The sequence below is a fragment of the Triticum aestivum genome, chromosome 3D, assembly GCF_018294505.1.
Source record: "Triticum aestivum cultivar Chinese Spring chromosome 3D, IWGSC CS RefSeq v2.1, whole genome shotgun sequence".
NCBI classification, from domain to species: Eukaryota; Viridiplantae; Streptophyta; class Magnoliopsida; order Poales; family Poaceae; genus Triticum; species Triticum aestivum.
In genome coordinates, this window is record NC_057802.1 from 50014300 (window position 1) to 50026291 (window position 11992).

General features: G+C 48.5%; 2 protein-coding genes across 5 annotated transcripts; both read right to left on the reverse strand.

Moving 5' to 3' along the window:
- Positions 1-6529: 6529 nt before the first annotated feature.
- LOC123077320 (uncharacterized) lies at positions 6530-9158 on the reverse strand. 3 transcript variants are annotated; one of them, XM_044499580.1, is made up of 6 exons: positions 8959-9158; positions 8190-8423; positions 7815-7899; positions 7631-7664; positions 7123-7261; positions 6530-7046 (listed from the first exon to the last, which is right to left on the reverse strand). In XM_044499580.1, exons 2-6 carry the CDS (start codon positions 8361-8363, stop codon positions 6900-6902), a joined length of 579 nt encoding a protein of 192 aa, XP_044355515.1. In that variant the 5' UTR covers positions 8364-8423; positions 8959-9158; the 3' UTR covers positions 6530-6899. The 3 variants fall into 3 exon arrangements, with proteins under 3 accessions (XP_044355515.1, XP_044355513.1, XP_044355514.1); XM_044499578.1 differs by having other exon boundaries at positions 7631-7685; XM_044499579.1 differs by having other exon boundaries at positions 7631-7685; positions 8190-8528; positions 8959-9143.
- Positions 9159-9317: 159 nt separating this feature from the next.
- LOC123077319 (probable staphylococcal-like nuclease CAN1) lies at positions 9318-11726 on the reverse strand. Of its 2 annotated transcripts, none has more exons than XM_044499577.1 (7): positions 11292-11726; positions 10949-11050; positions 10681-10868; positions 10530-10589; positions 10267-10426; positions 9828-9896; positions 9318-9690 (listed from the first exon to the last, which is right to left on the reverse strand). In XM_044499577.1, exons 1-7 carry the CDS (start codon positions 11442-11444, stop codon positions 9601-9603), a joined length of 822 nt encoding a protein of 273 aa, XP_044355512.1. In that variant the 5' UTR covers positions 11445-11726; the 3' UTR covers positions 9318-9600. The 2 variants fall into 2 exon arrangements, with proteins under 2 accessions (XP_044355512.1, XP_044355511.1); XM_044499576.1 differs by having other exon boundaries at positions 9318-9702; positions 11292-11717.
- Between the last annotated feature and the right edge of the window lie 266 nt (positions 11727-11992).

An 11992-nucleotide genomic window follows, 5' to 3' on the forward strand; every position in this document is an offset into this window, starting at 1 on the left:
GGCAGGGAGGAGGGAGGAGGGGGAGGATTGCCGAGTCCGGGGAGGAGGGGAAGGTGACGGCGGCGCAGAGGGAGGAGGGGTAGGTGCTACCTCTTGAGCATGCCTTGGTTTTCCCTTGAAGAGGAAAGGGTGATGCAACAAAGTAGCGTAAGTATTTCCCTCAGTTTTTGAGAACCAAGGTATCAATCCAGTAGGAGGTTACACGCAAGTCGCCTTATACCTGCACAAACCAATAAGAACCTTGCAACCAACGCGATAAAGGGGTTGTCAATCCCTTCACGGCCACTTGCAAAAGTGAGATCTGATAAAGATAATAAGATAAATATTTTTGGTATTTTTGTTGTATAGATTGGAAAGTAAAGATTGCAAAATAAACGGCGGCAGAAATAGCAAATTGATAGGAAAATAATATGATGGAAGATAGACCCGGGGGCCATAGGTTTCACTAGTGGCTTATCTCAAGATAGCATAATTTACGGTGGGTGAACAAATTACTGTTGAGCAATTGATAGAAAAGCGCATAGTTATGAGAATATCTAGGCTTGATCATGTATATAGGCATCACATCTGTGACAAGTAGACCGAAACGATTCTGCATCTACTACTATTACTCCACACATCGACCTCTATCCAGCATGCATCTAGAGTATTAAGTTCATAAGAACAGAGTAACGCATTAGGCAAGATGACATGATGTAGAGGGATAAACTCAAGCAATATGATATAAACCCCATCTTTTTATCCTCGATGGCAACAATACGATACGTGCCTTGCTGCCCCTGCTGTCACTGGGAAAGGACACCGCAAGATTGAACCCAAAGCTAAGCACTTCTCCCATTGCAAGAAAGATCAATCTAGTAGGCCAAACCAAACTGATAATTCGAAGAGACTTGCAAAGATATCAAATCATGCATAAAAGAATTCAGAGAAGAATCAAATATTGTTCGTAGATAATCTTGATCATAAACCCAAAATTCATCGGATCTCGACAAACACACCGCAAAAAGAATTACCTCGAATAGATCTCCAAGAGAATCGAGGAGAACTTTGTATTGAGATACAAAGAGAGAGAAGAAGCCATCTAGCTAATAACTATGGACCCGAAGGTCTGTGGTAAACTACTCACGCATCATCGGAGAGGCCATGGTGTTGATGTAGAAGCTCTCTGTGATCGATTCCCCCTCCGACGGAGCATCGGAAAAGGCCCCAAGATGGGATCTCACGGGTACAAAAGGTTGCGGTGGTGGAAATAGGGTTTCGTAGTGCTCTCAGATGTTTTCATGGTATATGAGTATATATAGGCGAAGGAAGTAGGTCGGTGGAGCCACGAGGGGCCCACGAGGGTGGGGGGCGTGCCTACCCCCCTGGGCGCGCCTCCCTACCTCGTGGCCGCCTCGTTGCTTCCTTGACGTCCGCTCCAAGTCTCCTGGATTGCGTTTGTTCCAAAAGCGATCCTCGCGAAGGTTTCATTCCGTTTGGATTCCGTTTCATATTCCTTTTCTGCGAAACACTAAAATAGGCAAAAAAAACAGCAATGTGCACTGGGCCTTCGGTTAATAGGTTAGTCCCAAAATAATATAAAAGTGCATAATAAAGCCCATTAAACATCCAAAACAGATAATATAATAGCATGGAACAATCAAAAATTATAGATACGTTGGAGACGTATCAGTAGGCAACGGCGGCCGGCGCGGGCGAGGTCGGTCGGCGGGGGAGGGAGGAGGGGGAGGTGACGGCGGCGCAGAGGGAGGAGGGGTAGGCGAGGGCGGCCGGCGGGGGAGGACCGGCGCGGGAGGATTGAGGGAGGAGAGTGAGTGTGAGTGTGAGTGGAGAGAGGAGAGTGAGGGGCGGCCCGTTGGGGAAGATATGATGGCTTAGCAGTAGCGCGCTTTAGGAAACAGCGCTGCTGCTAAACGCCCTAGCAGTAGCGCTGTTTGGAAAAAGGCGCTACTGCTATAACTAGCTTGGCGGCGAGGTCGTGGCAATTATAGCAGTAGCGCATCTTAGCACAGGCGCGCTACTGCTGCTTTTAGTTCAGCAGCGCGTTTTGTCGACACGTGCTACTGCTAGATAGCAGCAGCGCTTTATTTTAAAGCGCGCTGCTGGTAAGATTCTGTGTATAAGGTTTTCCCTAATAGTGGTAAGACGTCGTCTTGGCATGGCATGACTTGATGGCGTCGACGACCGCCTCCTCCAGGTTATCTGGAATGGCGTCGATGGCCGAGCCTACCGCATCCAGCACACTCATTAGGTTGGGCTTGCCCAGGTGTAGCACACTGTTGAGGAGCTCGTCGGCGCTGCTGCCGGTCACCACTGCACTGCACCTGGTCGGTTGGGGCGCTGCCGGTCACCGCTGTGCACCTGGTCCAATAGGGTATGCATATAATAATAGGTGGGCCCATGTAGTAAGTCACTGCAGAAATCAATCCTGGCTGGGATCGCACCTTTCCAGTTACACCCAACAAGATTTTACTCATGCAGGGTCGGAATTGACCGGGATTTGTGAATATAGGGTATCAACTTCAGGGATTTAAATGTGAGGGTTCATTTGTGTCGGGCTCTACAACGACAGGGTTTATTTCGGACTTCTGAGAGTTGAACTCTGATGGGTTGGTTTGCGTCGGTGCTCTCAATGTTGCCACGTGAGGCTACCGCAAACGCAACAGTCGTTCGGTTTGTGCGCGCAGGGGGGAACTTGTGTGTGTGTGTTACACGGTCTGTCCATCGATGCGGTCGCCACTACCGTCCGCCATGTCAAAATCTTAAGGTAGCGTCGACCTAGCTAGCCAGGGGATATGTATATACACTGTACAGCTACAGTGGAAAAAATGGCTAGAAAACAAAGAGAGGCTAGCAGTTGAGAGAGACGACTGTAAAAGATGGATCCCAGTGGTGTGATTGGGCTTTCCCCCTCCAAATGCCACGAGAAAATGAGTGGACCAGGCCCATGGATTCGGGATCCAATGTAGTAGAAAATGAGTGATCGAGGGACATACTCCAAGCCATGTCATGTCATCATGTGAAGAAGAAGAGGATGACTTGACTCTGATCCGGCACTAGTATAGAACCGGAGAAAACAATAATGCAAGCCAAGTTCAGTGCCTTATCCTACACCGAATCCGCCTCCAGACTAGACTAGCAGAAGCACATTGCATTGCAGGGACAGACAGAGCCATCATTGCGCTCGCATACTCATGCCCCGCGTCCACAGTGACGCAGACCCGTGTGTGTCGGTCGGACCGCTTCTGTTCGTCGGTGACACCAAAAGAATAATCAGATACTCCACGATGCATGGCTCTTGTTTAATCCATTCTGATTTCTGATGAAGCTGGGGCCTGGGGGGTGCAGATTAAGTAGAGGTGCTTGAGATATTATTACCTCGTGGTTTGTCTGGTTCAGTTGGTTCTAACAGCTCAAAGAGTTCCTCATCGTGATGATGATGATGGCAAATGGTTGGCATGATGCTGACCTGATTGGTGAGCTCTCTTGAAACAGCCACTGTCAAGTATTCTCGCAAAAAAAAAAAAAAACTGTCAAGCAATACTAGAGATCTCCATCTGTAGATCCTGAGATCCCCTGCGCGCGGTTGCTGGCCTGCTTGACAAAAATGTTGTTATACAATACATGCAGGTGTAGCGGCGAGCGAAAGCGATTGGTATTAATGCTTCTTCTTCTTCTTGGTACAGCCGAGGCCTGCGGTTTCAGGCGTGTGGTTTGGGCTTTGGGCATGCACGACTAAGCAGATGATGATCCAAGTCATCGAATTTCCACAACTTCTCCAAGGAATAAAAGAAAGGAGAAATACATTCAGTGCGACAGATCACACGACTGCTTGCAAGTGCCCAAGATTTTTATTGTCAGCAGTCGTACCCTCTTCAAAAAGTTACTACATTTGCACCACAGAACATGGATTCCCACGTAGGAAACATTATGGCACATTCTCTTGTCAATCTACTTCAGTGGACAGAAATACCACATGGCCAGGCCAAAGTTACAAGTGGGCCACTCAGTTTCTGCAGCCAAGGACAAGGAGAAACAAATCCATCAGTCAGACGAAAGGGTCAGAGCCTCAGACCCTGGTGGTATCACCAAAATCCTCCACCTGACAATTGATCTTCAGTTAGTGGCGACAGCACTGAACATCCCGTTGTCACCCGTGCACAAGTCTTCGAGGAACTATTCACGAGTCCACAGCACCATCTCGATCAACATGCCTATGCAAATCGTCTGGTGGTCGGAGAACCACGGAAGGGCTAGTGCTGCTGGAGTTTGTGAATGCGCACGAAGCTTTCCAGATCGGGACCAACATTTTGATCGGCGGATGCAATTTCTGCTCATTCAGACCACAGGTTCCTCAATGAAAGAAGGCGGAAAGGCTTAGCTCCCTCCCTCTCCCGACCACAGGTTCCTCGCTCCCGCCCCTCCGTTCTCCCTCCCCCGCCGCCGCCGGACGGCGCCCCCGGATCTGGCCGGGTGGCTCGGCGGCGGCGGGCCTTCTTTTCCCCGCGCGCAGCGTCCTTCCCGGGGCAGGGCTCGGCGGCGGGAGCAGCTCGGCTGGCGGTGGTCCGGCGCCCTGGTGGCGGGGGCCGGCGGCTGGCGCGGTGGTGGCGCTGCCTCTTGGCGGCGGGGTGGCCTGGTGGCGCTGGTGGCCGGCGGCGCGCCCCCGGCCCATATTTGGGTCCTAGCAGGCCGGCGCCGACGTGGCCTCGCTGTCTGCGGCTCGGTGTGGAGGAGGAGCGGCTCGGATGTGGGCGGCGGCGCCGACGGCGTGCCGGCAGCAGCGCGAGGGCGGGAGCTTTACGGGCCCATGAGGGCTCGGCCGGGCCTGTGGGCCTACGGGCCTGGTGTGCTCCTGCTATTGCGTCCGGACGGCTACCGTCGCTGACGGTGGAGGTGGGGCCCTCCCGCGTGCTGACGGTGCTGATGCCCTAGTTCCGGCTCTGATTCTTCGCCGTGTTGTCCTTACTTCGCGGTGTCGTGGTGAGACAGCGTGGGGGCCTCTTGACCGTGTTGGCGCTGGGGGGTGGTTGGTTTGGTGGCTGGCTCCGGAGCGCCTGAGGTGCGGGTTGGGATCGGGGGAAACCCCTGTCGGCTTGGCCGACACCGGCGCGGTGGCGCCTGTGGGTGCCACCTGACCTTCCGGGAGGGCGCCGGGGGCTACCCTTCCTCTCGCCTCGTCGTGTATCGGGGGAAACCCTTGGCAGCAGCGTCGTCATCGTCGCGATCCTTTTTGGAGGTGTTGATAGGTTCCGGTGCTTCGGAGTCTTGGAGCCTAGTGGAAGATCCCGGTGGGCGCAGCGATCGCGAGGCTTCTTCGTTTTCATTGATCCGTCGTTGTCGGCATTTGTTTCTTTTGCTTTTTCTCTGTCTTTTTTTGACGTGATTGTCCTTATATGGCTTGGTTGGTTGCTTTGTATATAAAGCGGGGAGAAACCTTTTTTTAATGAAAGAAGGCGGGATTTACCTGAAAAACGAGCGTGATCTCGACTTCGTCGCGTAGAAGCAATGCCAAGCTCCAGTAGCAGGTGACTGGGGCCACACACTCGTTCAGCACCGGCTTTAGGATCTTGCTGATGGGCAGAGACTTGCGATGCGCTCGTCCACTGTGAAAGACAACATAGACGTAGAAGAGATAAAAATACGTGTTGTGATTTTACTTCAAAATAAAACACAAAACAACTTGATCCACTGCCAATCTTGTCACTAACAAGTACGCACTCCGTAACAGGAAATGAAAAGTGGCAAATGCTGTCGGCAAGATTGGAAACTCGACACATCCATGCCAAATTCAGGTTGGTTCTTTCATACCTCCAACAAGTATTGTTCTAGCTGAACCCCAAAAGCTGGCACGATCATCAATGGCTCAGGAGATAATGAAACATATTACTGAATAACGAGTATGAGATGTCACTTTTACATAAGCATTTTATAACGTCGATGGTGATACACAGGAGTTACCTTCTTTTTAGGCAACTTCAAGGTGAAAGTTACTGAAATGTAAGTAAATAGGAATAACAAAGAACGACCTCAGACCCCACCTTTATTCACAGGCCTGTATTGCAACCATTTAGCCATGATAGCAGAAAACGAAACACTGCATAAGCCCTTTCAGACCACAGATTCAGGGAACTCGGTCATTAGTACCTTCAACAACAAGGCACAACAAACACTTGCAAGAAGGAGCATTGCACGGTTCATGCTAACTCAAACAGTTCTTCATGATGAGGATTATGATGGCATGGTTGGCATGATGATGACCTGATTGCTGAGCTCTTTGGAAACAGCCGCCGTCAATGTCAATTACACTACAGATCTCCATCTGTACATCCTGAGATCCACTGAGCGCGGTTGTTGCTCTGATCAACAAAAAAACAGACACAGTACATGCAGTGCAGCGGCAAGCAAAAACACTCAGTAGATGCTTAATGTATCTTCTTGGTAAGCTGTAGCCTGATGATCCAATCTATTATATTTTCACATCTTCTCCAAGGAAAAAGAAAAAGGAAAAAGATATTTACTGCAACGGATATGACTGCATGCAAGTGTCCGAGATTTTATTATCTGCAGTTGGACCATCCTTACAGTGTCACTACATTTGCACCCCAGAACATGGACTCCCAACTAGGAACTGAAAAAAAAAAACATTATGGTACATTCTGTTGTGAATCTCCTTCAGTGGACAGAAATACCACATGGCCAGGACAAAGTTACAAGTGGAGCATTCAGTTTCTTCTGCAGCTAAAGAGAAATAATTCGGTCGGACTGACCGGATGGGTCAGAGGCTCAGACCCCTGGTGGTATCACCAAAATCCTCCACTTGACAATTGATCTTCAGTTGGTGGTGACACAACTGAACATCCTGTTGTCACTCGGCAGAGAGAGAGGTCTTCAGGGAACATTCAGGAGTCCACAGCACCATCTTGATCAACATGTTTGTGCAAATCATCTTGTCGAAGAACCACGGAAGGGCTAATGCTGCCGGTGTTTGTGAATGCGCACAGAGCTTTCCAGATTGGGAGCAACAGTTTGACGGGTGGATGCAGGTTCTGCACATTAGGCTCTTTCAGACCACAGGTTCCTGACATTGCACTTGAAAATCAATTGAAAGCAGGCGGGAGTTACCTGAAAAACGAGCATGGTCTCGTCTTCATCGCGTAGAAGCAATGCCAAGCTCCAGTAGCAGGTAACAGGGGTCACGCACTCATTCAGCACCGGCTGTAGGATCTTGCTGATGGGCACAAACTTGCGATCTACTCTTCCACTGTGGAAGATAACATACATGTCAAAGAGATAAAAAGGATCAACAAGCCTCTGTTTTCTGTACCTTAATGAAAAGAACGGAAAGGGCAAGAAGCCAAGAAGGCGATGATCATTTCTAGCTGACGCAAAACAACTTTATCAGTTGGAAATCTTGTCACTCACAAGTACTGACAAGAGAGCAGTACTTTATTTCTGGTAAAATGCAAAGTACTTATTTAGTTAGGTATGCAAAGCCTTTAATTCCATATATCTATTTGCAACTGTTAAACGCTTTTGCAATGCCATAACACATTTTAACGAATGACAAATGCTGATAGCAAAAGAGGAATCTGGATGTACACATGTAGACTCCATACTGGTTCTTTCATACCTCCAAAAGTGTTGTTCTAGCTGAATACCAAAAGCTGGCATGATCACCAATGACTCTGCACATATAAGCATCTTCAACTTGGATGGTGATAAACAAGAGTATCCCATTGTTATGCAACTTTAAGGTGAAAGTTCACCGAAAAGCACAAAAATGGGATAATAAAGAAACAGCATCAGCATCCAACCTTTCTTCACAGGATTGTATTGCAAGCATTTAGAGATGATAGCAGAAAATGGAACGCTCCAAAAGGAACCAAGGCATAAACTCTCCTGAAACATTTAAGCACGGCAAGTCATTAGAGTGGGACAATCACAGGCATGAAAAATTACGCTAACCTACACCACCTGAATCTAAACCACAGCATGGTGATAGCATCATCAATAAAACATTTATAGTATTATTTTTTAAGGAACCTAACATAGTTCTTTGCATCTGCTTCCGTATTCCTAAGAGCCCAAACAACTGATGAAAACATATGAGCACCTAATTCCATCAGATTAATAGTGAAAACATTAATCAACCATAGTTGGGATTTGTGAATGATTCCGAGAAAACTAACCTTTGACAACAAGGTACGGCAAACATTCGCAAGAAGACATGTCGCACCGACATATGAAAACAGCACCCGGAACGCGCTCCTCTCAACAAAGATATCATGAATATTAACTCCACTCTCGCAGCGGTGCGTGTATCTGTAAATGCCACTAGAAATCCCCTGTGATTTCTGCTTCATGGTCTCAGCGCATCAAACGATCACAAGCTGCTCGTACAGGCCAGGTCACAGTCAAACCACCTACGGCACATTAGCATTGGGCATCAGCATGCTATGTTGTGAAGTGACCGAGACAGTAGCAAGCACCACATTGGTACAATAAATACAGACGATGATCTGGAAAAACTGAAAAAAGGAAACAGATCACTTGTTGCATAGTGCACTGTCTGCCCGTTGGAAAAACAGAACAAAAGTACTAATTCATCTCAACTCTTGACGGGTGAAACATTCTTGCAGCGCACTGTGATGTTGAAGGAACAATTAATTACGCATCCAACACTACTAGTAGTAATGAACTGCATCAGCAAATCTGATGCAGACACACTGATGCCGAAGCAAGAGAGAGATACATATGGGGATAGATAGATGATTTCCCGGCCTCTGCGTCGTAAGATGCACATAGGAGACAAATCTGGGGACAGTTGATGGATGGATTTTCACAAGCAATCAAGCGCCCCATCAGCATGGAATTAAAACTTGGAGCGGCGGAATGAGGGACCGGGGCGAAGAAACCCTAACCAATCGACGCACTTAGGGTTTGGGGAGGCGGGTGTACCTGCACGGGAGGGAGGAGTGGAAGAAGGTCGCCGGCGCCCGGCGGAGTAGAGGATCCTCCACGGTGTCCTCAGCTGGTCGTCGCTCTCGCAGCTGCTCGCTGATGAAAAAAACAAATGGAATTTCGCAATGGTTTTTTATTTCTTCTGCGTACTCTGCTGATTGTCTTGCCCCGCCTTGAGCAGACCACACTTTGGTTCAGTCACACGTTGATTGTTCAGCACATCTATCTTTTTTTGGTTCACACACGGTCTGGCTTGAAATCTTGGGGTCGTATTGCGTGGCAAATCTCAATTCTTGATGGATGGTTCTGCCACTAGCTACGAGCACGAGCAGTATGCATGAATTCAACACATCAAATAGCATTATCCATTCATTGACACCACTCCATCATAGTTTACAGCAAGCAATCGTTACAAGTTTACAACGGTAATAATGCAAAGAAGAAGAAGAAACTGCGTCCCTAATTGGGCCACACCAATCGATGCTTCCTGCTTTGAGCTTTCACTCTACACAAGCTGTTACAGTACAATACAACATGAAAGGGTTGAGGTACATTGTACATATTATAGTGTTTGAAGCTAGTTTTCTCTAAGAATCTCAGGAGAGCGAATCAAACAAACTCTTCCTGGTCACGGACGATTCACCATTTCCTCGTGCGCTTCTCCTTCCTCCATTCCCATGGCTTCTCGGGGTTAGGCAGCGCCCACAGGCCCAACCCGCCCGCTTGTGCCTGCTTCTCCCACTGAACAAGTTTCAGTCTGTAAAGGTCTTTTCAAGTGCATATGGTAGGTTGAACAATTGTTCAGAGTGCGCTATACTGCCCTTCAGTCAAGTAAAACTGAGGCTGTTAGTTGTGACACTGCTTACCTCGGCAAGCTCTGGACGTTGATCGTAGGCAGTGTAGTGCCATGTGAGACCTTTCTTTAGCATGTGTTCCTGTTTCAAAAGCAAGATGAGAACTTATTTGTTTCTTAGTCAAAAGTTCGCAAAGCGGTTAACAATCCCATAAGTATGTACGTATCTTCAAACGAGGAAATACAACATGTTTGTTGCAGAATTTAATAGTACTATTTTAAGCTTGTTGCTCTGATTTATGTTCCGGTAAAAGTTGTAAGGGTTTTCAAAGTCTTTAATACATTCAGTTTCATGTACTGTAAATGTGCAATTTCATGATTACTGATCTTTTAAGAAAGACAAACAGCACATGGAGCAAATGTAATTTTGGTACTCGCATAGATTATTTCCAGCATAACAGACCTCCAAAAGGTGACTCTGATGTGCATGATAAGAGAGTATGACATATTACCTGCACGAACACACCATTGCAGTCAACATCTCCAACTAATCGACCATACCGGTCAGTATCATATATGGAAATCTTTAACGTTCTTCCCTGCACCAGCTTCACTAGCTCCTCTTTCGCCTCTCTACCATAAGGCATCGAGTTCTCCGGTGCATCAATCCCTCTGTATTACATTCATTTCAATCCATAAAATCTTAACTGCGGTCCAACAAGAACAAAGTCCTTAATCATCAATTGGGACCAACCAACCAAAATATGGGACATACCTTAGCCTGACCCGGTACTTCTTCGCGAGAACCTGTTCCCCTGTCAAGCCAGGAACTTGCCTGCATTCAGAAGATGTTTCAGAAGTTTCAGACTTTCAGTAGCCGACACCACACACAAAGAGATTGTTGCTTTATCCTAATGTGAAGTTACCTATATCCAGCATCCACTATAATCTTCTGCAGCGTGTCAGCCTTCTCATAGTTCTTGGCCGCCCGCGCCTTGGTTCGCTCTGCAGCGGCTTCCTGAACTTCACAGGGCACGTTGCCGGACTCACGAGGGTCAGCCGTGTCAACATACACTGTGATCGTGTCACCGTCAGCCACAGCCTTTGCATCCACCTAAGAAACTACCATACAAATTGTGAGTGATAATACATTCGTGGCCAATGCAGGAGACACCAAAACAGGGAGGGCCTTACAGGGAGCGTGTGCAGCTCATACTTCACACCGTGAGATTTGGGCGTGGGAATGTAACCACCAGGTGCCAATGAAACTCTCCAAAAGGAGCCCAGGAATGGCATCTTCTCTCGCAAGAATGAAATCAAGACATGGAATTAGGGAATGGTTCGGTCAGCCAATGCAGCACAGTTCTTCGGCGCCTGGATCTGCAATGCTACTGAATATTGATACCCTAGGGAAGGATCAACAGCCAATCGAGGCATATTACAGAAAAAAATCATTGGCGCCGCTGATTTCCTGCACGCACTAGTGGCTAGTACCAGTTGGGAATGGGATTATTCAGGCATTCAGCTTCTGAGATACCTTGGGGAGCAGGGTGTGGCGAGAGATCGCGACGAGGAGAATGGCGCCGATGAGGCACAACAGAGGCGTCGACGCGCGCCTCCTGGCGGCGCCGCCATGGGCACGGGCTCCCCTGTCGCGGCGAAGAAGCCTGCGAGTGTGAGAGGCGTACATACCACCGGGCACTTGGACTGGCGGAACACCCTCGGGCGCCACGCCGCGTGGAGCCGGGCCTGCGGCACGCCGAGGCCGCCCACTCCGCGCGGGGGGCAGCAAGAGAGGCTCGCCGGCGCCGGGAGCTCAGCAGCGTGCGAGTGCGGCGGCGCCGCGTTCGAGCGGAACTGGGCTCTTTTTTCAGTGCAGCCGAACTGGCGTGTCGGATGCGGGTGGTGGGACGTACTGACATAGCCCATGGGCCGTATAGTCGTGTACGTTGGCTTGCGCGCTTTCTAAAGCCATATTGGGACCGGGCCGTCGCAGCCATCATCAACCTCACATCTTCATACCCTGTAAAAAAATTGAAATCACATTTCCATAGCCATTTTCACTATCATAGCCTCCATCCCCGTTAGATTAATTACTTGCAATTAGATTAATTACTTATAATCAAAATTCCATCGCGAGGCCCATGGAATTACAATAGACATTCATGTATGTATCCTCAAGCTCTGAGAGAAAGAAAGAGATAAAACCGTAGCTATTATGACGAATCATTTCTATAA

Excerpts from the sequence above, each read along its gene's own strand:
- LOC123077320 (XM_044499578.1), bottom strand. The coding sequence starts at position 8,363 with ATGAAGCAGAAATCACAGGGGATTTCTAGTGGCATTTACAGATACACG. Across the intron at positions 7,900-8,189 it reads GCCGTACCTTGTTGTCAAAG|GAGAGTTTATGCCTTGGTTC; the intron begins GTTAGTTTTCTC and ends TAAATGTTTCAG. Across the intron at positions 7,686-7,814 it reads ATACAATCCTGTGAAGAAAG|AGTCATTGGTGATCATGCCA; the intron begins GTTGGATGCTGA and ends TTATATGTGCAG.
- LOC123077319 (XM_044499576.1), bottom strand. The coding sequence starts at position 11,444 with ATGTACGCCTCTCACACTCGCAGGCTTCTTCGCCGCGACAGGGGAGCC. Across the intron at positions 10,427-10,529 it reads AAGTACCGGGTCAGGCTAAG|AGGGATTGATGCACCGGAGA; the intron begins GTATGTCCCATA and ends AATGTAATACAG. Across the intron at positions 9,703-9,827 it reads AACGTCCAGAGCTTGCCGAG|TGGGAGAAGCAGGCACAAGC; the intron begins GTAAGCAGTGTC and ends AAACTTGTTCAG.